General features: G+C 58.0%; 1 protein-coding gene across 1 annotated transcript in view; it reads left to right on the top strand.

Annotated features, from left to right (window-relative positions):
* Nucleotides 1-1,693: 1,693 nt before the first annotated feature.
* The window catches only part of Fibcd1 (fibrinogen C domain containing 1), a 30,287-nt gene continuing 6,386 nt past the window's right edge, over nt 1,694-25,594 (top strand). The window contains exons 1-4 of the mRNA XM_059259028.1: nt 1,694-1,765; nt 8,343-8,816; nt 12,283-12,442; nt 12,779-12,915. Of these exons, the coding sequence (XP_059115011.1) occupies nt 1,694-1,765; nt 8,343-8,816; nt 12,283-12,442; nt 12,779-12,915 (843 nt within the window). The remainder of the gene's footprint in view (nt 1,766-8,342; nt 8,817-12,282; nt 12,443-12,778; nt 12,916-25,594) is intronic.

The following is a 25,594-nucleotide window of genomic DNA, read 5'->3' as shown; positions in this document are numbered from 1 at the left end:
GGGAACCCCATAGCTCTGCTCCCTCCTTGCTTGCTCAATGAGGAAACTGAGGCTCAGAGAGCATGAAGCTGAGGTTAGAGCAGGGAAGTGTGAGTCATTACTCCTCAGATGCTTATGTACGGTCCCTGCCTCAGAACCCCAGAAAAGGCCTTCGGAATGAGGTGCTGTTAACCCTTTGGATACAAGGGGAAACTGAGTCAAGAGAGGTTCAGTGGCCAGTGACCACACAGTCTTCTGCCTAGGCCTGAGATCACCTACAACCCCCATAACTGATGGGGTGGGGGGTGCGGGGCACAGGTGCATCGCATGGAGCCGTCTGCTAACCCCAGCCTGGGGTCACTGGGCAGTAGCCCCGGCAGCATCCTGGTGGGAAGCCGGGCTGGGACCGCGGGAAGTGCCAACCAGAGGCAGCGCGGGAAGTTCGTGCAGACTGTCGGACCCAGTTTCCGGCTGGTGACAGTCTGGGAGGGCATGTGGCCACCGTGCCTAGCTCCAGCTCTGATCCCCGGGACCGCTCTGCCCACGTCAGGCTCGGGACCCACCCTCACGAGGCCTGCCCCACGCCTGCCAGGCGCCTAGAGGGACCAGACGAGGGACGAAGACGGGGCGACAGACTGGCAGCCGGTGGGAGAGAGATGAAGACGGTGCCAGGGAACAGCACGGCGGCCAGAGCGCCCGGAGCCGGAAAACAGCTTTAGGGAGTAGCGGGGGGTCCGGGCGTCTCTGCGGAGCTGGGGGAAGGGCGGCCGGCGGGGCCCGGCGTGGGGCGCGTGGGAGCCACGCGGTCGGAGCCACAACAGCAGCTCGTTAACCGCGCAGATTAAGGACTTTGTCAATTACCTCCGAAGGCTGCTCGGGCGGATTAAACGCTTTAAAAAGTGCGGCTAGTGGGAGGGACGACTAAGAAGCCCCCGCTGGGGTGGCTCAGATCCCTCCTCCCGCGGTCGGGACAGCTCTCGGCCAGCTTTCGGGGAGCGCGTCGGCGGGGACCCGGGATGGGCGGGTGCCGTGGGGTGTGCAGGAGCCCGGGTGCGGAGTCGGGGACTCGAGCACGAGATCGCGGGGCTGGAGACTAGCGGGCCACGCGCACACTTGACCCGGGACCTGGACCCCCGGAGTCCGGCAAGGGGCACCGGGTCTCCTCCCAGCCCCTTTCTCGGGGATGATCCCGGCACCTGGGGACTCAGGCGAGTCCCGCCCGAGAGGAAGTTTGCGCGGGGCGCCGCAGGACGCGCGGGCTCCTCGGGGAGCCCGTGGCTGCCGTCGCGCCGGCTGCTGCTGACTAGTCCCCGCCACCCGCGGCCGGGCTGGAGCGGGAGTCACTCTTGGAGTCCGCGGGGCGCGCGTGCGCGTGCCCGGGAAGCCGCGGGGAGCAATAAAAGGCCCTGAGAGTCCGAGACGGAGAAGACGCGGAGACTGAGGCGGGAGGAGGAGGAGGAGGGCGGAGGGAGGAGCGCGCGGGAGGCGCGGGAGCGGGACGCGGGGACGGCGCGGCGCGGGCGGCTCTCGGAGGCTCGCGCCCGCGCTCCCCGCGATCACACGCGCTCACACGCAGCCTTGCTGGCGGCCGCCGCTCCCGGGCCACCCCTGGTCCCCGGCACCAAGGGGGCCTCCCGCGCGCGGCGCACCGGGTGCACCCCGCGCCTCCCTTGCGCTCGGCCGCGCCCCGCGTCCCCGCGGGTCCTGCGGGAAGATGGTCCACGAGCGCTGGAAGACCGTGGGCGGCGCGTCCCAACTTGAGGACCGACCGCGCGACAAACCGCAGGTACCCACGGGCACGGGGACGGGTGCGGGGGCTGGAGTTTGGGGAGCTTGGGCAGGACTGGGGGGGGGGCACCCGCTCTCCTCCTCCCTCAGAGGAGACTTGAACTCGGGGCTCCCTGCAGGAGGCACTCTCTGCAGCCAGTCCCCACCCCCATCGGAGACCCCCGTGCTCGCTCATGCAGAGGGAAGAGAGGACCTATAGTTGCTTGTGGAACAGCCCTTCAGTTGGGGACAGCTGACAGATGATCCGCGTGCTGAGTCCCGTTCGCCCACAGCCACAATGGGCGTCCTCCCCACTTGCCAGGAGCCCCGCACATCCTCCGGGGCTTCAAGATCAGGACCTGCCCCCCCCCCAGGGCTGCCTCTCCCCCACCCCATCTCTCTCTGTACCGAGACACCCAAACCCAAACCCAAGAGGGGACCAGAAAACATTAAAATCCTGTAAGAAGCCTGAGCACTGTGCTTCTCCGACTTTAAGACCAGGAGAGCAAGGCTCAGAGAGGTCCAGCTGCCGCCTGAGGCCACGCAGCCCTGCAGGGATTTGAACCCGGGTCTGCCTGCTCCTCTCTCCCTACTGCCTCTTCCGGGACAGCGAAGTGTCCCGGCTTGGAGGGTGCCCAGGGCTGTGCACTGCACCAGCTGGGACAGAGCAGGGAGGGCTTACTGAGGGGCCGGGCATCCCGCGTCTGAGGCAGAGGAGTGGCCGCAGGTCTGCCCCAGGCTGAGCCATCAAGGGACTGGGATAGACAGGCATGCTGAGGAGGCCATTCGCCAAGGAGAGCAGATAATGGGGCTGCCCGTTTTAAATTTTAAATTTCTCCCAGACAGATGTCACTGGGGAAGGAACAGCAAGCACGAGCGTTTGCCACCAGAGAAGGAGGGGGTGGCCAAGGCCCGCCCCTCACTCTTCAAAGCTGCAACCTGCTTTTCTTCCTGGAGTGACACTGGTCTTGCAAAGCCCTGATGCTACCTCACTTCCTAGTCAGAGGCTCTTTGCAAGTATACATTCCCACACCACAGGATCAGAGAGGTTGAGGAATATGCCCAAGCCACACAGCACGCAGGCCAGAGAGCAAGGACTCTACTGTTTCTAACCAATCCCTTTTCATAGCCTTCCTGGGTGGTCTGTCGCCTTTCCTAACTGCCTTCCTACCTTCACTGTGACCCCGGTGACAGGGCCCTTCCTGCTGAGATCTTAAAGCAGCAGCGATAACTTCAGGCATCATCCCCAAGGCTGCCCTCCTTTGGTACCTTACGGGTCCTGGCTGCTTTTTTCCCTCCCTGGGCTCTAGCCCACTTCTAGAGCTGTGCTCTCTCATTTGATTGGCACCACCAGGCCCCCGACACACTCCGATCCAGGGACACCCTACCTGTTCCACACAGGGCTGCAATGAGGCAGTTTTGTTTAAAGCAAGCCCCTGGCTCTAGATCCCCCAGTGCCTGCCCTAGGTCCCCCTGCCCAGGCTGTATTCCTTCCCAGAAGCCCAGGTCCGCTGCTTGATGCTTGGCCGAGAGGAATATGGGAGAGGAGGGGTGGGGACTTCTGGGGGGAGTCTGCTACAAATGGGACTTCAAGGTGTCCTGGGCCAGGTGTGGCCGCCCAGGTTCTGCTGCCCCTGGGGACCGGCTTCCAGCTGCATCAGGCAGAGCTCGGCTGTCTATGCTGGGTACGAGGGTATCGGATACCCCTTCCATCATCAAATAGTGAGCCAGTATGCACCAGGCTGGGGCTTGTGCCTACTGTATGCTTGGGCCGGAGGCCAGGTCTTTCCTGTGAGCAACGTGGAGAGAGTAGGGGTGGAGGGAGAGAGGTGTACCTTCGCTCTCTTGGGGCCTTCTCCTCCATTCCGGCTTTATCACGGTCTCCGACAGGCCGCACGATTCTTGCAAAGTTGCTGTTTCTCGCTGGTGCATCTGTAAAATGGGACCGACCGGGCCCCGTCCTTCCTCACCTGAGCTAACAAGGGAGTCGAGTGAACTTCTGGTGTGTTTGCACCCCTCAAGGTGCTGTGCGCCCACAAAATGGCTGGTTCCCCAGCAGCCTGTCCCTTGTCACAGCTCTCTCCTTTTTGCTAACAGGGTGGGATCCATGCACACTGCTGCTCCCCCGGGAGGAGAACTGACCGAGGCTGCACCCCAGCACCACACCCTTGCCTCTCACTTCTCTGCACAACACCCTCGGAGGCTGGCAGATATAATAGATGAACCACGCCTCTCCCCCCACCCCTGCCACCCCCCACCCCACCCCTGCCACCACCACTCCCAGGGACCAAACCAGTGACCCGAGCAGACTGGGCAGGGTGAAGGGGAGGGGCCTGTGTTCTTCCCTGAACCCCCTGCTCTTCAGAGCTTAGTCACTTGACTGGGGTGAGTGGTTCTCACCCTTCCTCACGTCCAGGTATGGCCACTCCTGGGACCTCCTTGGGCCTGCCCCGCCTGGCTCTGTTCCCGAACTGTCTCCACACTGGATTATGACCTTGGCCAAGGGACTGACTCCAGCTTCATTAGGGCGTCTTCCTGTCCCCTGCACAGGATGGGTCTTGTGTGCCTTGGGGCAGGAAGATGCTGCGGTGATGTTCGGAGAAGACTCTAGAACCACACATTGGCTTCTGGTCCTGGAATGTCTGACAGAAGTCACCCTGAACCATCTCCTTGGAGGGAGTGGTACCTTCTTGCTGAAGGGACCCCAAGTCACCTTCCAGCGGTCAACCTCCCAGCCATGCCCAATCCTGTGTTTCAGTTATTTCAAAACTTCTAGAAACATACCAGAAAGCAAGCAAGTTATTCTGTTTGGGAAGTCTTTCATGAGGTCTAACCTTAATCCTTGCCGAATTTAATTCACTCCATGGCTATTTATGGAGACCCTACATCACACCAGGAGATGCAGCCCACGCCTCAGGGAACATGGAGTCCCCTGGGGACAAACCCAGAAGTCAGGCACTGCCACAGGCCATGGTGGCTGCCATACAAGAAGGATTTCTCTTTCTTCTCATTCAGTAGAGTTTGAGAGGTCACCACATCAGATTTGGGGTGAGAGAGGAAGAGACCACTGGAGCCCCCCCATCTTCAACTGTCCCTTAAGTCGGCATGGCCTGCCTGAGGCTCCTGGGCCTGGCGGAAGTGGGCAGGGAGAGTCCCATAGAGCTGTTGGTGACATTTGGCTGAGAGGGGCCTGGAGGGGTGTGAGGGGCCAGTGTCTTGTCTGCTCTTTGTTCAGGCGGGGGGTGACACTCAGTAACTGAGGCAGGTGGTGAGGAGGAGGCCAGGATCTAGGGGCCCTTCACAGACACCCATGGAAACCCCTTGCCAGCAAAGCGAGAGCCAAGCCAAAGATTCCCTGGGGAGTGTAAGCTTAGGTGTCTCGAGCCTCTAGGTGGGATGGTGCAGACAGTGCCTACATCATCTCCATCACCTTGGGCACCTTCAGTGGCAGCTCCTAGGACCTTCCAGAACGCCGGAGCACCCCAGTTCTCCAGTGCAAAGTCAGCAACATTGGTCCACCCTAAGTGCGGCCACAGCCTCTGGCTGAGGCTCCCAGGACGGGGGGGGGGGGGGGGCGGCGGCAGAGTGGCTGTCTCCTGACACCCTGCCTCCCTGGCCCACGAGAGACCTCCTCATTCGGGCTGGTAGCCAAGATAAGGCTCTCTGTCTAGGACCCATGGGACTGGGCCACCAGGGAAAGCAAGACGGGGTGCGTGCCATATGCAGGGATGGGGGTTCCCAGGTCCCTTGGTATTGACTCTTTTTCTCCAGATACCCAAGTTGTTCTCAAGGGCCGGTGACTCTAAAAAGCATATTGGACAAATGTCACCTCCCAATAGAGGTGTTCTGGGAGGCTCCTGCAGGCCCCACTTAGCCTTCCATTAGACAAGCACTTAATTTTTTTTTTCCGATTTACTTTGTGTGGTGGGCATCAGGGTCACGTGTGCCACAGCACATGTGTAGAGGTCAGAAGACAACTTTTAGGAGCCGGTTCTCTCCTTTACACAGTTCCAGGGATTGATCTCAGGCTGCCACGCTTGCCGGCGAGCGCCTTTACCTGCCGACTTCTCACAGGCCCAGCCACTGACCCCTCCTGCAGGGGATCAAAGACATCCTTTAGCTGGGAACATGGAGGCCTTCAACCCCATCTCCTGACTCAGGCTTCAGGTCTTTGTCCTTGGGAGGCTCTGTGCTGCCCCCCCACCCCCACCCTGTACGGGAGGGTTGGGGTGCACCTTGCTCTGCCTGGCCAGAGACTGATTAATAAGCTCCAGCCCGAGGCACAGCGCTGGCCGCCTGGCCCAGGCCCCCTTATTATCTTGGGCGATTTCTCTGCGAGGCACGTAAGCCGCAGCCTATAAAAGCGAACAGCTCTTCATCTTTAAAGTTGATCTCTAAAGACTAATTCTCCTCCAAGAGCGGCCTGCTCCATCGCTGAGCTCCCATGCCACACTGGCTCCAAGGGACCCGCAACTCCCTCCACTCTCCCCATCTCTGTCCCCTCAGTCCCCACTCCCCTGGGAAAACTTGTGCCCAATCCGTCAGGATGAAGTCCTGAAGACCCACTGGGAGATGATGAGCCTCTCTCCAAGCTGAGGGACTTTAATGCCACACAATCAGAGGACGGGGCTTGGAGATGCTCCGGGCAAGGTGTCTCCTGATGGGTCAGAAGCGAGTGTGTGGGCACCTCGCTACCAACAAAGCTTTGTCCCTGCAGCCTTGCTCAGCAGGGGAGGAATGTTGGGGACATTCAGCCCACAGCCACCCGGCTGTCTCTAACGCATTCCCCCCAATCCTGTGTCACACTGGGATTGGGACTTTGCTCCCTGAACCTCAGTTTCACATCTGCACAATGAATTGAGCAGCAGCCTTCACGGCAGGGGCTGCTCAAGGCTTCAGAGGAGGGGACATGGTGCCTGGCTGAGGGATGCTGACCATAAGGACCTGTGGGCTGCTGGCCCGCCTGGGGTCAGGGGCTTGGTACAGCCCGGGGGTGCCTCCATTCTGTGTGTGCCGTCATAAAGAGGAGGTAGCTCTGTCTCAGAACCTAAGGCTCGGGCTCTGCCGGGGGGTCCTGAGGCTCTGTGGTGCCAGGTGTCCCAGCTTACCCCAAAGGCATGGCCTAGCCCACCTGCTGTTTCTGCTTCTGTGTGTCCATCCACGTCACCGGCCAGGACTCAGCTGTGCCAGGAGGTTAGACAGGGGCCCAGGCGGGTTTCCTTCCCATGGCTTACCAGTCCCCGGGTCCTCAGAAACCGTGTCCTCAGCTTTTGTCAGAGATCCCAAGGGATCATGTCCCCAGAGAGGTTGAGAATTAAGTCATGGACACAAACTCCCCTGGAGGGGACATGGGCTCTGAGCAAGAGTCCCTGAGCCTGGCTCGTGGAGCTTGCTGTGAGTGGAAAGGTGATGAAATCTGTCTTGAGAAGCGCTGGGGGAGGAGCCCCTGCAGGCTGGGGGAGAGACAATCAAGGAGGGCTTCCTGGAAAAGGCCAGCCCTTCACCCCAGCCCCTGCTCCTCTCCTACCAAGAGACTCAGGAGTATTGGTGGTATTGGGATTTGTGGGAGGGAAGCAGCTGCTTCTTAGTAACTGTCTAGTAAATGCAATGGGTGTTTTCTATATGGCTAGGAAAGCAAGCCAGCAGTCAGCTACACCATAAGATCTTACCGTGTGTGAGAAAGGGAAGGTGTCCTCCCAATGCAGAGGGCACACAGAAATAACGCTCTGGGTGGAAGATAAAAACCACCTCCAGATGCTCTGTGCACATTGATCATGAGATAATAAAAGCCACTAATATTTATTGCAGAAGTGTAACGTGCTAGGCACGGCTCCAGGGCCTTTAGTACACTAACTCATTTAAAGAGGCGTCTCAAATTCAGGAAGTTGAGAATGTAGGGGCAGCGTGTGTGTGAGAGTTGAAATTTGGTTATAGGAGGTGCCTAGACGATCCCACCCCCCACCCAGAAAGCAGGAGCTTGGGGCCCAATCAGAATGCTTCTAATAGGCTGTGTGACTCGGGGCAGGCCCCTTGCCGTCTCTGGGCTCCAGTTTTTCCCATATGTAAATGCTCAGGGGCTGTGAGTGACTTGGTCGAATGAGTGGGTCTCCAAAGCATTTGTCACACAGAGTCATGGCACCATTTTTAATTACAAGTGACGCTGTGGCTTTGGCCTCAGTTGTCCTTAAGTCACTGTCAGGACAGCTTGGTGCAGCAGCGACAGCCCTGAGGCCGAGATTGCCCGTTACGGGAGGCACAGTACCCGTGTTGCCTCAGCCCTTCTCCACAGTGGCCTCAGAGCTAACTGCCCGGCTGTCCTGCCCTGTCCTGCTGGGGCCCTGCTCTAGGAAGAGAGGGCTCTGTGCAGGTGTGGGGAAACAGAGCTCTCCTCGGCCGCTCCCCTGCCTCAGCCTCTCTGCTTTCCCTGCCTGTCTGTCTGTCCCAGGGCTGTGTGCAGCTTTCTTCTGGGGTCTCTTCCCTCCCAGCCTCCAGAGCCTCACTGGGCAGAGTCACAGGCGAAGGCTGGCCTCTAACACCTGCCTTCCTTTCTCCTGTCTGTCTGTCTGTCTCTGTCTGTGTCCTGGGCTGACCTACAGCGACCAAGCTGCAGCTACGTGCTGTGCACGGTGCTCCTGTCCCTTGCAGTACTTCTGGCCGTGGCTGTCACCGGCGCGGTTCTCTTCCTGAACCATGCCCATGCCCCGGGCACGGCCCCCCCACCCATCGTCAGCACAGGGTCTGCGGGGGCCAACAGTGCCCTGGTCACCGTGGAGAGGGCCGACAGCTCCCACCTCAGCCTCCTCATCGACCCCCGCTGCCCTGACCTCACTGACAGCTTCGCCCGCCTGGAGGGTCTGCAGACCTCCATGCTGCGGGCACTGAGTGAGCAGCAGGCACAGCCGAGGCTGGATGGTGCCCCCGAGCTGCTGGACGCACTGGCTGACCAGCTGCCCCGGCTGCTGGCCCGGGCCTCTGAGCTGCAAGCTGAGTGTGCTGGGCTGCGCAAGGGACACAGCATGCTGAGCCAGGGCCTCAGCACCCTGCAGAGCGAACAGGGCCGCCTCATCCAGGTAAGAGTGGCATCTACCTATGCCTTCTGGTAGAGGGTGTCTTGATTTGAGGGGTGGGGCCACCGGTCCCTGTGCTGAACATGTCATGTCTGTAATGTCGCTAAGTCTCCAGCCTGGGCCTCGTTCTTTCCAGCTGTGGAGGGCTGTGTTCTCACATCCATGACCAATATCCCAACCCAGCTTTCCTTCCACACACTTTCCTGGTAACCCTGCAGCCTTGTAGACCCAGCACTAGAGGGGCCGGCCCCCAGGCCCACTGACAGGCTGTGAATTGCAAGCCAGGCAGGCATTACCTCTGCCCACCCCCCTATCATGGTGGGCAAACGGAGGGAAGGAGGGGTGAGGCTTGCTCCCAGTCTCCTGCAGTGAGGAGCTGCACCCCTACCCTAACCCTTGTCACGGCTTTGTTCTGAGCTGCCCACGCCTTTCCAGGGATGCAGAGCCATTGAGGGGAACCCAGACAGGCCCTTGGCCTCCCAGCTCCTCCCTCCCCACCCCTACCAGGTACCCAGCCAGATCAAGTGGAGTTTGGGGACAGGTTTTGGCCTTGGTTCTTCCACCAGCCCCTCAGCACCAGCTAGATCTCCTTGAAGGAGGAGGGACCCAGGACTGTCTCGTTTGCGTCTGCTGGTTTCCAGAACAAAAAAAATTTGCGGCTTGGAAAGCAGTGCTAGTGTGTCTTCAGTCCCTGCCCAGCCTCCAGCCCGAGGCCACTTCACCTCTCCGACTCAGCCTTCAGCTAAAGTCAACCCCATCCCACTAGCCACCCTAGCTGTTTCTATGCGCCTCTCATCCGGACACCCAAGGTGACCAGGCACTTGGTCACCCATAGCTCATAAGCGGTTACCCTCTTCCCTCCCCTTGAAGACTGCAGCTGGAGAAATTATAGCCCTTGTCACTCTGTCTGGGTGACTGACGGGGTGATGGGTCCCCTGGGTTGGGGGACATACAGCCAGCTTCCTGCTGCCCCTCCCCCGGACCCATCAGCAGAACAGGAGATTGCTAGGCTCTGGGTGACAGGAACCCCACTCTGCCTTCCCTGAACTCAGCCTTGATGAGCTGGCTACCTACGTCCCTCTGAGCTGGAATGTCCCCCATGAAATGCAAGATGGATAGTATCCCCAGTCTCCAGGGCAGAAATTCATCTGGTACAGGACCATCTGAGATGTCTTCTGTCCTTCTGGATCATTCAGAGACAACCGGCCATGTCCCCTTACCCAATCTTGTAGCCCCTTCCCACAACCCTTGGTTCTGTTCCCAAAGCCACGATTGCCAGAGGTCCGTTGCTCCCAGAGGTCCGTTGCTCACTGGCCCAGCAAAGGTCAGCAGTCCTGCCTGTTGACTTGTGGGGTCCATCTTAGCTTCAGGCGGTCTTGGGGGGGATCACATCCTTTCTCTAGGTAGGTTCTTCCCACCTGTAAAGTGGGGTACCAGGCCAAGCCGGAGGGGATGCCTGTGTTCCTGACTCTGCAGGGCTCAGCCCGCATGTCAGCTCCATCTGTAGGCTGTTCATAGGGAGCCACCACTGAAGACCTTTTGTGAGTGGAAGTGACGGTCCACTTCCCCAGGGGCAGGTGCCTTTTTCGACCCATTCTGCAGAGGGGCATACTGAGGCTCAGTGGTGAAGGGGCCTGGTAGAAGCTCGGCCACTGCTAAGCCTCGCTGGAAGCAGCTGCCCTGATTTCACGGCCTCTGGTCGCCGCCAGCTCCTCTCGTGATGGTTTGCGCGGCTCAGCGAGCAGAGACTGACTCCCTATTAATTCGGGGCAGGTTTATGTGTTTCAGTGGTAATCATTTGCTAGTTTAAACCGAGGTCTCCTCTGCCTGCCAGGGAGAGGGAGGGGCCGGGCCCGAGCTGCGGAATGTCACGGCCACGGTGACTCACAAGGGTGGGCTGTGCAGTGAGATTTTTGAGGGGTCTTTGCTACCCCCTCATCAAGGGCCGCCTGTGCCCCCGCAGGGGCTCCGTGGAGCCTGACCATAGGTCGCTGTGGTAAGGGCTGCAGGCTCCCCCTGTCCACTGCGGTACTCCTGGAGACCACTGAATCACCTGCTCAGCAGAGGGGAAACCAACAAGGCCTAGAGCTTCGCAGGGCCCTGCCTTCGGACGAGCAGAGAATCATATTTTGTAAACTGCTGGCTGGGTGTATTTCTTTCTCTTTCTCCGATGGGCTATTATCTGGCGAGTGACAGGCTCGGTGAGCAAGACCTGGCTCACTCCGTGCCGCCTGCTGCCCACCCCCTCCCCCTCCACTGGGCCCATAGCCTCCTGAAGCCCGGGGTGAGCATGCAGGGGACCCCCACACCCTTCTGGCAGCCAGCACAGTGAGAGGTTGCCTCACAGAGCTGTGGTGTTGTGGAGAACAGGTAGTGATAGTCCACCCCAGAATGACAGACAGGTCCCCATCCTGGTCTGCAGACAGGGCGGGGAGGGCGTCACACAGCTGACGGGGGAGCCACAACCCACTGAGGGAACACCGCGGCCTGGCGCCCACCCACACCTGGGTTGGTAGTACAGTGGTTGCTCGCTCCTTTCCTGCCATCTGCCTTGAGGAGGAGGGACGAGTCCTGGTTCCCAGATGTGCTGGCACGGTCTTTCTCCTTCTAGACTTCAGATTCCCTCTGGGAACATGGAGGTTACAGTCTCAAGCCCTGGCTCTCTGAAGCACGATGGGGCCCTGTGAGGTGATGGACAGCTGGCATCTATGGAGACTCCCTGCAAATGGGGGGTGGGGAAGGCACACCGTGTTTGGGGCACCCTTGTTTGGGGCCCAGTTTGAACGCGGTGACTCATGCCCAGGCTCTCTGTCCTTCCCAAGACTCAGGCCTGTTTTCCCCAGTGCAGGGGACCACCTCTGCCTTAGCCTCCTCGTGTGGCTGGAATACCCCAGGAGGGTAAAGCGAGGACCCCGCTGGGGCCTGATGCCATGCCAGTGCTGTGTGTGGTCACAGATCCCCACAGGAGCTAGGCTAGGGATGTGACGATAACTCATTTCTCTCCTGACAGCCAAGGCTTGCTAGGTTGTGGAGTGTGGTTCAGTGGGTAGTGCTTGCCTGTGAAGCAGGAAGCCCCAGGCTGGGTTCCCAGCATGCATTGGGTCTGGTGTCACTTGTCTGTGATCTCCACACTGGGGAGGTGGAGGCATCAGAGGTTTAAAGCCAGCCTGACCATGTGACACCCTGTCCCAATGAAAGAATGAAGGCGGGTTCGGGAGGGGAGCTGGTTGGTGGGTGATCTCAGGCTGGTGCTGCCTTTTCCGGCATGGCCCCCATCAGCTGGGCTGGATGCAGAGAAGTGGCCAGGCCTCTGCCAGTGCCCTTGACCTCTGAACCCCTTAGAGAGCGCTACTGACCCCTCAAACTGCCACGGACATGACCCTGAGGCCAGGGAAGCAGGAGTGGGGAGGCTCTCCTGGCGGGGGCTCCCCAGGTCTGTGTCCCCTCTGATGTCTTCTGTGCTCTGCAGCTTATTTCTGAGAGCCAAGGCCACGTGGCTCACCTGGTGAACTCCGTCAGTGATGTCCTGGAGGCTCTGCAGAGGGAGCGGGGGCTGGGCCGGCCCCGCGTCAAGGCTGACCTTCAAAGGGCCCCTTCCAGAGGAGCCCGGCCCAGAGGCTGCGCTAATGGTGAGTGACGTGGGCTTGCTTTCTCTGGGTGGGTGGCTCTGGTGCCCAGTTCCAGGGAAGAGAGGGTTATCTACCACCTGCCCCTTGACTCTGATAGACAAGCTGCTGCTATAGAAACGGACTTCCTGTGGGCCAGGTGACTCAGCCTGACCTGTTGAGACATGAGCCCATTTTCCAGATAAGGAAAGCAAGGCCCCACGGATTCACCCGGGGCTGAGAGTTCATACTCTCGACCTCAGGTGGACAGGGTTGTCAGAGAGAGCTGGGGACCTCTTTGCGGGGAAGAGATGACAGTGTCTGGGCCTCCGCCATGCTCACGTGGCTCTCTTGTCCCAGGCTCTAGGCCCCGGGACTGCCTGGATGTTCTCTTGAGTGGACAGCAGGATGATGGTGTCTACTCGGTCTTCCCCACTCACTACCCAGCTGGCTTCCAGGTCTACTGTGACATGCGTACTGACGGCGGAGGCTGGACGGTGAGTCTGCCCTGTGCGTCTGTCCGTCTGTCTGCAGAGCAGCCCGCCCAGAATGCTCGGCCTAGTTCTAAACCCTGTCCGCTCCCTGTAGACACCGGGTGAGTCTGCCCTGTCCGTCCGTCTGCAGAGCAGCCCGCCCAGCATGCTCGGCCTAGTTCTAAATCCTGTCCGCTCCCTGTAGACACCAGGGGAGTCTGCCCTCAGGAAGCAGGAACCAGGTAAGAGGCACCATCTCCTGAGCCCCCACACCTTAGTTCTCAGGGTGTGTTTCGGAGCGGGGTGAGGCCTTGCAGTGGAGATGCCCAGGGACCTGTCACTCACGTGGACTGAGTGACACCTCTTTATCTATCTGAGTAGGTACACGTTGGGGAGGCAGGAGGGGCTCAGCCCTGTTCCTCCCGATGTCTGCCTGATTGGACAGTGGAAGAATGGGATTCTACCAGGCAGCGGGGACAGTGTAGCCACAGATACCCTGAGGTTCCTCCAAGCTGGGGGAGCTGGTGCATCCCTCAAGGCTGACCGGTTGTCTACAGAGCACCCGACGGCGGGAAACAGAGCCTTGGGCTCAGCAAAGGCTCTGACGTCTGCTGGAGCCATTGTAGGGGAATAAGACAAAAAGAAGCAGGGTGTGGCTTTGTCTCAATAACTGGGCTGTTCTCGGTGAGATCTGAATTTCACAAATGTTCACATATTCCTCAGTACTACTTAGAGGACATCAAACAAGCAGCAGCAGGCAGGCACTGTCCCGTGCACATGACCTGCTGTCCTGGTCTAGAGCTGAAGGTGCTGCAGGAAATGAGTTTGTGATTCCTTCCCCACACTAGGAGGGTCGGACCGCTCAAGAGCCTCCCAGGCTCCTTTGCACCATTGACTACCCTGTGCAAATTTAAAAATGCAAATCCCACAGTTTAATCCCAGCAGAGGCAGAGGCTGGTGGATCTGTGAGTTTGAGGCCAGCCTGATCTACAGAGCGAGATCCAGGACAGCCAGGGATGCACAGAGAAGCCCTATCTCAAAAAACGAAAACAAATAAAAAAATTAGCTTCACAGTACTAGAGTTATATAAACCAAAAATAAATAAATACAATGCAAACCCCTCTTCCTTTATGCAGAATGAAGTGCTGGGCTTGGCCTGAGGAAGCCTTGCTCTGTTGCTGGGTTCTCCCGAACAGTGGGGCACCCACTGTGCATTGCGGCCCTTGGAAGTGTTGAGATGGAGAAGCCCCTGCCCTGTCTGGTCAAGGGGCTTAGCATGTGAGGGAATCAGGCTGGAAGTTGCTGTGACAGAGGGGCAGCCTGGGGGGGGGGGGAGCTTCTGAGCACAGGCCGTGAAGAGCAGGTGGCATTCTCAGGGCACAGAGTCATCTGGGGTATGTGAGGCTGGAGTCAGTGACAGGCATGGGGCGGGGGGGGGGGGGGAAGGGATGGGGCTTCAGCAGTGGTCTGACTGTGTTCTCGGGCAGAGCTGGCACACTCACTCAAGCGTCTGCAGATGTGGGTGGAGTTCAGTTGACAGGACTGCCTTCTGCTTAGGAGGCAGTGTGACCTATAAGTAATACTTGGGCTCCGCCATCTATCGACGGGTCTGGCAATGATGTGGCTTTTGCTGTACGATCTTAAGTAAATTGCTTCAGTTCTCTGAGCCCCGATTCTTCACAAGATTTTTTAAAAAATACCTTATTTATTTATTTATTTTAGTTTTTCAAGACAAACCTGTGTAGTCCTGGCTGTCCTGGAACTGGCTTTGTAGCCCAGGCTGGCCTCGAACTCACAGAGATCCACCTGGCTCTGCCTCCCAAGTGCTGGGATTAAAGGTGTGCGCCACCGCTGCTCAGCCATGTTTTACTTTAACTCTGCACTTGTGTATCCATGGAGGCATGTGCATGTGAGTACAGGTGAGAAGATGCACCAGATCCTCTGAGTCAGAGTTACAATTGCGAGCCACCTGATGCAGGTGCTGGGACTCAGTCCTCCGCAAGAGCAGTTCAGGGTCTCACCCACTGAGCCACATCTCTGGCCATAGCGTTAGAGCTTTCAAAGGCACGCACCAGAGTGGCTGATAGGAGGAAAGGAATGTGCTGGAGGGAGACAGGACCCTGGAGATGCCAGGTCAGGGTCACTCGGCCAGGCTGGGCTTGGCCTGGTATGAGCTCCAGTGTCCCAGGCTGCTGCCACCGAGTGCTAGACACTGTGGCTTCGAAGCTGCCCAGCCTGTAACTCAGTCACCTCCCCTGATGGGGCGGGGTCACATTGCGGCCCTGGAACCTGTGTTTAACAGTTTTAATCTGGCTGTGATTCCCCTGCACTCAAGCCAAACCTCCAAAGCTGAGGAGATACAAAGTCAGCAAAGTGCCTGCCCCGCGAGCGTGATGGCCAGCGTCCATACCCAGCACCACGTAAAAGCTGCGTCTGGCTGCTCCAGCCTGTAGCCCCAGCTCTGGGGAGGTTGACAGAGTTCCCGGAGCTTGCTGCTCAGCTAGTCTTGCTATCACTGAGCTCCAGGCTCAGGGAGAGGCCTTGTCTCAAGAAAATAAGGTGGGGTGCCATTGAAGAAGACACCTGAGGTCACCCTGAAGCCTCACAGGCATACGTACATGTGCACGAGCGCGCGCGCGCGCGCGCACAAACACACACACACACACACACACACACAGCCTTGGTTTGTTTGTTTATTTATTTACTTTATTTTTGCTTTTTGAGACAGGACAGCCCTGGCTGTAGACCAGGCTGGCCTCGAACTCACAGAGATCTGCCTGCCTCTGCCTCTCAGTGCTGGGATTAAAAGCGTGCGCCTCCATGCCTGGCTCATGCACAGCTTTTTGTTAAAGAAATTGCACAGTCTGCTTCTGTGTTTTTTGAGGGTAGTGAGGGTTCTGGATCAGGATGACCTGGAAGCCAGTCAGTGTCTTCACCATGGGCTGACCCTAGGGATGGCACAGGCCACCACAGTAACCCAGATGTTCAATACCACTCCACCTCACGTCAGGAAGGAAGGCTGCATGGTTCAGGAAGACACAGGCCCAGCAGCTCCCAATGTGGCCAGCCAACCTCTCTTCATGTCTCTGACCTTGGCCTCACACAGGCTGCTTCCATTGCTTACCCAAGACCCTTGGCATTACTATTTTTGGTGTTTGAGGTCTAGGCCGATGGATGGCCAAAGGGGGGAGTTTAACACAGCTGAAGTTACAAAGCAGAAGGGGTGGGGACTTGTAGAGTCAGCTTTGAAAGGGGTCAGTGTCCCCAGCAGAGGGGAGATGGAGCTATGGGGGCAGAGTGAGCGAAGAAGGAGCGTGGCAAAGCCTGCAATTAGGAGCCAGTGTGAGTGCAACCAAGGATCCCTGGAGACCCCGAAGATGGACATATCTCTAAACTTGTCTTCAGGCTCTAGGGGAGAGCTTTTAAATGTACCGGATCCATGTCTGGGGTTAAAAGCTCTTTTGTTTTCTAACTGCAAAGAGGCTGAGTTATGGCCTCTGCCTCTGGGATCCCTAGGCAGGCCCCCGCCAGGCCCAGAAATCAGATTTAAGGGTTAGGCTGGGCTTGTGCCTGGCTGAGGCCCTGCCATGCCGTGCATCTGTCTTCCACTCAGGCTGACTTGGATCCAATCTCCTGGGAAGTCAGTCAGGGTCTGGGCCTGGTAATTCCTTCGGCCTTGGCTTCAGGGACGATTAGCAGGGATGGGTGAGGAACAGTGCCTTTACTTAGACCCGATGCCTGGATGCCTGAACGGGGCTCTGCAGGAGAGGTCGGAGTGGTCTGCAAAGTGCTTGTGTGGCTGGTAACTGTTCATATCCATTTGGCTTCCGTCAGAAGCAATCTTCCCCCAGATGCCTGCGGGCACCTGTCAGGATCACCCCCCTGCCACACAGAATCTCCTGGATGCTCAATTGTTGTTTGGGAGGGTGCTGGTCTCTCAGGCCATCCATCCCCATTAGGTGCCCATCAAAACTGCCCAGCTTCGGGCACCAACACTGCGTGGTCATCCCCAGCAGACATGCTGTGCCGGGCCCCAAGCTCCTGAGTGGACTCCTCAGTCACAGCCTGCGCTCCAGAGGCTGGAGTGGAAAGGATAGGGCTCAGTCTGAGAGGCACGTTGCAGCCAGAATACCACTTCCTGCCTGGCATTACCCTATGCCTCTTCTACCCCCAAAGGCCGGCAGGGTAGCCTGGAGACGGCAAGAGGTTTGCCTCTGCTACCCAGCCAGCCTAGCCAGGGAAAATCCAAGCCTCCTGAGGCCAGTCAGTGCAATTAATTGCTACTGAACAATTAAATGAGCACCAGCCACAGGGAGCCAGCTGGAACTGAGGCAGGGAGGGCGGATGGACTAGAGAGCTGGAGAGTTGGCTTGTGTCAGGGCTGAGGGTCACTGGAGAGGCCCCGATCTTAGTCTAGAGCCCCGCTGCTAGAGGGCAAAGTGGGGCTCAGTGGGAGCCGCAAGGCTTGTTCGGGGTCTACAGCGGCCTCAGACTGCAGGCATGCCTGATGTAAGAGGTCTGAGTCAGGGCTGTGGGTGACAGGCCACGGGGCTGCGCTCTTTCTGGGGCTCGAGTGAGTTCTCAATGTCACAGGGTTTCCACAGGGAGGGGTGCCCCTGACAGGGAAGGTGGAGAGGTACAGCGAGTGGACTAAAACTGAAGCATGAATTCCCTGGACCCCGAGTCCTTGCTTCTGGAAGTTGGGGTGACATGTAGGAGCAATGCCACTTGGGGCTCTTTGGGGTTGGAGAGACCTCAGAGCAGATGAGTAGACGATGTTTCAAGGTGACCTTTAGGCTCACTTGGCCCCTGGCGGTGACTAAGCCTCTCTGATCTGCCCCATGCTCACTCCGGGGTGGGGACATGGGGCACAACATCAAGGACACTGCTGAACTTGACACCTGCCCCTGCCCCAGAAAATGAGGAAGGGTAGCCATGGGTGATCTTGTGACCCAGATCGGAGACCTTCCTCACTAGGCCCAGACCAAGCCTTGCCATGTCCTCTGGAGGCCCCGCTGAGCACACCCCTTCCCTGTGCCTATCACAGGGTACCACCTAGCCAGGGCAGGAATTGTGTCCTCTCATGTCCCCACACCCTAGCACTTCTTAGACGGTGACCTTCCCTCCCTGGGCAGAGGAGAGGGGCTTGGGAAGGGAAGGAAACCCTGGCGTTGCCAAAGCCTTTGTGTAAACATGGATGAGTGCCACATCTCCAGCAGGGACTCGGGGCACACACCCCACCTGACTATTGCACAAGTGTGCACACACATACACACACATACACACACACATACACACCTGGCTGTTGCACAGGCACATACACACACACCCCTGGCTGTTGCACAGGCACACACACACACACACACACCTGGCTGTTGCACAGGCACACACACACACACCTGGCTGTTGCACACACACACACACACATCCCTGGCTGTTGCACAGGCACACACACACACACACCCCTGGCTGTTGCACAGGCACACACACACACACACACACCACCTGGCTGTTGCACGCACACACACACACACACACCTGGCTGTTGCACACACACACCACCCCACCTGGCTGTTGCACAGACACACACACACACACCTGGCTGTTGCACACACACACACACACATCCCTGGCTGTTGCACAGGCACACACACACACACACCACCTGGCTGTTGCACGCACACACACACACCCCACCTGGTGTTGCACGCACACACACACACACCTGGCTGTTGCACACACACACACCTGGCTGATGCACACACACACACCTGGCTGTTGCACGCACACACACACACACCTGGCTGTTGCACACACACACCACCCCACCTGGCTGTTGCACAGACACACAAACACACACACACACACACACACACCGCCATTGCACGCTGACACCACCTGCTCTCCAGCCTGCTCCACCAAGCTCCAGCCGCTTTCCCAGTGAGTGAGCGAGCGGGGTCATGGGTTCAGCTATGCCTCTAATTGGCTCCATAGACGAGGAAGCCCCCCTCCCCACGTCTCTTCCCTCCTCCATAGGCTGTGGGGCAGGAGGAAAGTCCTGCCCTCCCTGTGCAACTTCAAAGGAGCCTGGCAGGCAGGCAGTGCAGCCAGAGATGAAAAGCTCCGGGGACCCTGCGCTGGGGAGGCCAGCCCTCCTCCCCTCAGGAGAGCCAGTGACCTGCTGCGGCATCAGTGGGCCACAGAAATGTCCCCATGCTGCTGCCCAGAGCCCACCCACCTCCACAGTGACTGGAGACTGGTACCCGCCCCTTCCCGTTCTCTTGATCTGCCAGAGGCAGCCGCCTCCACCTGGAGCAGGTCAGTCTCCCCGACGCTGGTGTCCATCAGGTAGTGCACAGTGTCCGTGGGACACCACACGTGAAACACTCAGCACAGCACTTGATAAATGGCAGCTCAGAGCAGTGTTTCGCCAGAGTTGGCAGGCAGTAGCTGCCAAGCCTGGGAAATGTGGCAGGGTGCCAAGCCCGGGGGTACCATTTCCAGTCACAAACAAGGAGTGGGTTATTTCCTTCTGGACCTAGCAGCTGATTCTGGAGAGGCAGCTGTCAGACCTACTGTGTGCCATCAGCTGGTTTGGGGGGCAGCTGTCAGACCCACTGTGTGCCACCAGCTGGCTTGGGGGTCAGCTGTCAGACCTACTGTGTGCCACCAGCTGGCTTGGGGGTCAGCTGTCAGACCTACTGTGTGCCACCAGCTGGTTTGAGGGGGCAACTGTCAGACCTACTGTGTGCTACCAGCTGACTTGGGGGGCAACTGTCAGACCTACTGTGTGCCATCAGCTGGTTAGGGGCCAGCTGTCAGACCTACTGTGTGCCATCAACTGGTTTGGGGGGCAGCTGTCAGACCTACTGTGCTCCACCAGCTGACTTGGGGGTCAGCTGTCAGAACTACTGTGCGCCACCAGCTGGCTTGGGGGGCAGCTGTCAGACTACTGTGTGCCATCAGCTGGTTTGGGGGCAGCTTCAGACCTACTGTGTGCCATCAGCTCATGCTGACTTTGGTTCATCTTCAGGAACAAGGAAATGCCTCAAAGAAGGGAAACATGGCTTAGGAAGGTTTCAGGACTTGTCCCAAGTCAGGAAGCCCCATGAAGTAGGCAGAACCTTCCGTGGAGTCAGGGCACATTTGAGGATATCCCAAGTTCTTTGTTCTTGCAAAGTAAGAGTTGAGCTTTTCCTGGCTCCTCCTGTCTCCACTCCCAGAACCACCTACTGGGCAGGCCTGGGAGGCTGGCTGAGGCCCCTGCCTGTCCCCAGTCAGCAAGCCCCTCAGACCAGGAAACTGGAAAGTGCCCCCTCCTGAGGACATCTAAGGTTTAGGGACCACCGCTGCCCCAGGGTCATGGCCTGTGGGGGAGCACCCTTCCACCCTCTGGTTCTCAGTCCAGTTCTTCAAGCAGCCCAGTGTGCTTCCCTGAGCACAGCAGTCCCCACAGAGGGGGTTCCCAACTGCTCAGAGCACCCTGAGCCATGCCTGAATGCAGTACCACTGTGTGTGCTGTGTGTGTGTGTGTGTGTGTGTGTGTGTGTGTGTGTGTATTGTTTGGTTTTGAGACAGGGTCTCATGTAGCCCAGGCTGTGTGTGTGTGTGTGTGTGTGTGTGTGTGTGTGTGTGTGTGTATTGTTTGGTTTTGAGACAGGGTCTCATGTAGCCCAGGCTGGCCTCAAAGTTGCTGTGTAGCCAAGGATGACCTTGAACTTCTGGTCTTCTTGCTTCCAGCTCCCAAGTTTTGGGATTTCTGGAGGGCGTCCCCGTACCAGGTGCTGAAGAGGGAACCCAGGGCTTTGTGCATGCTCAGTAAGCACACTGTCAACTGAGCTGCGTCCCTGGCCTTTGAACCAGCACTCTGATTCCTCACGTAAACTTTGGGGCTCGGGGCTGTCAGAATCTCCATCTAATAGATGAGGAAACTGAGGTGCAGGCCTAAGAGGTTGGATGCAGCTGTGCTGTGTCTGCAGGCCTGTGTGTGCCTGTCTCTTGGAACGGCCAGCTCTCTGAATGCTGTGCTCATCCATGTATGCCAGCACCCAGTGGGGTCAGTGGCAGCCATGATCCCAGGGGAGAAGCCGGGACTTGGGAAGTGACACTGAGCTGAGTCTGTAGTACTGTGGCCCCTAGGTGCCACCCTAGAATGCTCCCTGGGACTGAGAGACAGCTGGACTCACAGGTATGCAGGCTGAATTTCTCATCCACCGGGCCACAGGACATCTCCACAGGGAGTGCCCTGCCATCTCGTCTCTGGCTACGTCAGACTCCAAAGGTCACCCACACTCCCAGTTTTCGTCTCACCAATGGCTAGATGGGAGCCCACCCCTGCATGACTGTGGTGTGAGGCCTGTTCGGTCTGCAGGGTACTTAGGATACCAGCTCCGTGCCCTCAGTACTGCTGCAGACATGGAGTGGGCCAGGCAGGGTTACTTTGCAGCGGAGACTCCACAGGCGCAGACTTGTGGAGAGGGAGACCGGGGAGGCACCACGGTGTTGATGTGGCCCTCTGGCTCTGCTGACGCTCACAGGACAGTCCACTGCATCAAGGGCGGGTGCTGATTCTCCCTTGAAATTGCTCAGCACTGTCTGCAGGACCATGTGGACCACACACTTCCTTGGCAGAGCCCCTGGGTAGTACTTCCAAGCTGTGCCAGTGGCGGCAGGAGGCCGGGTTTTAAGAATCCGAACTAAGAAAACATGCGCCGTCTGCCTTCCCACTCATGGCACCGGCCCAGGAGGCCTCGGCGTCGGTGAGTGTTTCTCTGTCGCCTTCCAGCCGGAAGCCAAGTGAAGCCCAGGAGCTGGGCCAACACCCACTGCAGGCCCAGAGTTGATCAATAACTACTTTGCTTCTGGCCTTGGCTTCCTCAGCCTTTGTCTACCTGGGAAGACCGGGGCCGAAGGAGGGGAATGGCCACTCCAGGCTGGTGGCTGGCATCCTCCTGCCCAGCTGATCCTTGTTCTCTAATTAAAGCCCGCATCCTGTCGTTGTTACCAAAATCCAGCTGATTTTCGGAACTCTGAAGCCACAGCTGCAGTTTGCCCTGGGCCTCAGAGTCTGACGAAACACACTCATGTGCCCAGCACCCTGGTGTTGTCCACCTGGCCTGCTGGAGCCACATGGACTTCTCAGGATGTGGCAGGCCACATAGTGTGCTGCCATGGGTGCCAAGCGTGAGTTCAGGGACACTCAGGCATTCAGTGTTCGACCTGTGGCTTGCATGGCCCTTGGCAGAACCCAGGAACCTGGCTGCAATGGTTCTTAAACTGTGGGCCTGGATCCATTGGCAGGTGGCGAAATCAATTTCCTGGGTTGCGATCAACGTTGCTTTTTTAAATCGACTAGAGTGGAGCAGGAGAGGGCACAGTGGGAAATGGCGCAGTCTACTTAGTCCCCGCAGCCTTGGTTTCCGATGTAAACTGTGCGTCTGAGTGTGTGGGTGGGAAGTGGACTTCTCTGAGCCCTGGTCCAAAGAATTCCAAGTCCCATCTCCAAAGCCATGCCAGGGGTGTGTGTTGGCCCCTCAAGGGGTGGGTCATAGTGTGGCTCAGTCCAACTGCAATGCCCAGGTCGGCAAGTGCTAGGGTTTCTTTGTAAGTGTGCATGTATGTTCATGTGTGTGCACATGTGCACATGTGGAGGCCAGAGAACAATGTTTGACGCTGTTCTTCAGGCTATGTGCACTTTTTTTTCCCACCATGTAGCTGTGGGTGGCCTTGAACTCACAGACATCTGCCTGCCTCTGCCTCTGTGCTGGGATTAAAGGTGTGTGCTACCATGTCCAGTTTATAGCTTTTTTTTTTTTAAAATTTGAGAATTTTTAAATTCAAGCTTGCCAAGTAGGAAAGATCATCCATCCAGCCCCAGGGATCCACTGTTTCTGCCTCCACAGTGTGCGTCCTCACACTTGGCGTGGCTTTGTGTATGTGTGTGCGTACAAGTGCATAGTGCATTCACATGGATGTATGGATGTGCATGCCAGTGCTTGTGATGTGGAGGCCAGAGAAGGACACTATTGCCTCCCACGTTACTGCCTCAAGGCAGGAGCCCTCACTGACCCAGAAGCTTGTTTCTGCTAGGCTGGCTGGCCACTAAGCTCCTGGAATCCACCTGTCTCTGTTCCCTCCGACACAGTGACTAAAGGGGCATAGAACTATGCCTAGTTTGTTACATGGGTGTTGGGGATTTGAACTCAGGCCCTAGGCTTGGAAGGCAAGCAACTTTGAACTGATCTATTTGCCTAGACCAACACTATGGTTTCTTCAGGGCCAAATCTAACAAGAATGTTGGCCATTCTTAATTTGGGTGTCTCTTTGCTGGGTAGAAAAGAAGCAAGAGGCCCTGGTGGGCCCAGATGTGTGCGTCTGCCCCAGATGACCATTCAGGTGGAGTCCATGGTGGACAGTGGAACAGCTGAGACAGTGGTGGGAGAGTGGCTGAGGCTGTGGGTGGCTACCTTGTCACCGTCTCTGCTTCCGTCTTCCGTAACAGACAGAACACGGAAGAAACACAGAGCCCATCTGTGCCGGAGGAGGGATTTGGTGAACAGCAGGTGCCATGGGGGGAAACCATGGGCCCTGCACCATCTGATCTGGTGGCCTGGACACTCTTCTGTGCCCCTTAGGGTTCGGGAAAGGCAGGATCGGGCCAAGCTCCAGGAACTATAGCTCGGGACTCTGAGGCCCTGCAGTGTATCTGAACAGCAGGCTGGACCCGGCCCACAGCTCTGAGCTCTTTGGGAATGGGCCACAGAACTAGGGGGCTCCATCCAGAAACCTCAGTGCGTTAAACTGCTGCCTGCAGCCAGAGCTGGGCCTGGCTGCCTGTGCGAGGCGCTGTTTCCTCTCTGACATCCCTCTCCACACCAGGCCTCTCTGTTTAGTCTCTACTAGGGTTTCACCCCCTGGGGGGAGGGGGGCTGGAAGCCTGGCACCCCACTTCCCATTTCACATTGGGCAAGGCACTAGAAGGGTGTCCTTTGTGGAGGTTCTGGGATGTAGAGCTTTCTGTGAGGGGTAAGGAGGAAGGACAGAGCTGAACTACACAGGGCTCTGTCTCCCCCGAAGGAAGCTGTGCAGGGCCACTCTTGCTCTGCTCTGTGTCCTGTGTGTGGTAGTGGAGAGTCTCTGGCACACCAGCTCTTCTCTGAGGGCAGAGTCTGGACCTTGTGCCGTGGACTGAGTTTCCCCAGAGACACTGGCTGGGACTGTGTGCATGAAAGGGTGGCAGCAGGCATGTGCACAGGGGGTGGGTGGGGAGGAGACGTGGGGCTGGCTTTTGGAAGAGAGAGCAGGGACGGAAGGAGAGGGGGCAAGGAGAATGGCCAGGCCTACAGTGCTCATGTTTATCCAGCTAGCCCTGGCTGCACACCTGCTGGGCTCCAGGCTCAGGGGATGCTGCCAGCCCATGCACATGTCACAGGTGACAACACAGGTTTGGAGAGGTGAAGGCTATGCTACCTGAGGTTGCTGGGCAGCAGCCAGGTTCTGGAGTCCAGACCCTTAGCAACTCAGCCCCTCCACTTGACCTAGCTGTGACGCCCCGGGTGGGGGCCTTAGGGCCTCGGGGAGGAGGTGGGCCTGCCAGGGGCTTCCAGCCTGCTGCTCCTGCTGATCTCCACCTCCTCCAACAGAAGCAGGCTCAGGCTGCCTGCCGCCTTCGCCTTCCGGAGGGCCTAAGCTTCTGCCAGGATTAAGCCTTTCAAAGGGCGCGTGCTCAGGGTCCCAATGTGCGGCCGTCAATACGGCTCTCCACACCGCTCAGATCTCCCCGGCCTTATCGAACTTCCTTCCATCCAGCGAGTCCCTCCTGAGGACTTGAAATTTCAGGGCAGGACCAGGTCGGGGCAGTAGAAAAAAAGTGTCATCTTCCCCCCAGCCCGTGACGTCAGGGCCGCCCAACTGCCTGTGACTGACGTGTCCCCGGGGACCTGGCGCATCTCGCGAGCAGACGCCGCTGCTCCGCCCGGGCACCCGGGCGGTTCCGAGCTGCCGGAACCGGGCTGCTTAGTAATGAAAGCGGCAGCCAGAGCTCTGACATCAGACGCAGACACAGATGGAGGCAAGTGGGCGCTGCCTCTGCAAATGAGCAGGAAAAGGCTTGTTAAACAGAAAGGCGGCGTGGGCCAGGCGGCCCCGAACGGGACCGTCAGCGATCGTGTAAATACCCGTCAGCTCGGCCGGGACCAGCACCGTACTTATTTCAAGGCAATTTAACCAATGGGACTCCACACTCCCAAATCGAGAATGTTATTAAACAGAACAGGCGGCTCTGGCGGCTGGGCGGCTGGTTGGTACCCGAGTCACACCGAAGCCTGCTCTGGGCGCCCGGGCATCCCGCGAGAAGTAGCTTGGATTCAGGGCTCCCAGGCCACACCCCCTGGGTTCTGCCAGGGGTGTGATCTGGGGAGAGGAGCTGTGTGAGAGGTGGGAATCTGGAGATCAAGTCTAAGGTGAGAGGTTGTTTAAAAACCTGAGAATGGACTGCATATGGTAGTGTGTGCCTATAATTCTAGCATTTGTGAGGCTGAGGCAGGAGGATTGCTATAGGCTGCATAGTGAGTTCCAGGACAGATGAATACAAAGTAAGACCTTGTCTCAAAAGTAAACAAAACAAACAACGCCTATAAAAACCCCAAGCACATGCCCATCCCCCCTCCCATTTCTAACTTCCTTTGACTCTTTTAGTTGAGAC

Source organism: Peromyscus eremicus, chromosome 4 (genome assembly GCF_949786415.1).
Source record: "Peromyscus eremicus chromosome 4, PerEre_H2_v1, whole genome shotgun sequence".
NCBI lineage: Eukaryota > Metazoa > Chordata > Mammalia > Rodentia > Cricetidae > Peromyscus > Peromyscus eremicus.
Note: the sequence above shows the minus strand (reverse complement) of the source record. Positions and strands in the feature narration are given on the sequence as shown.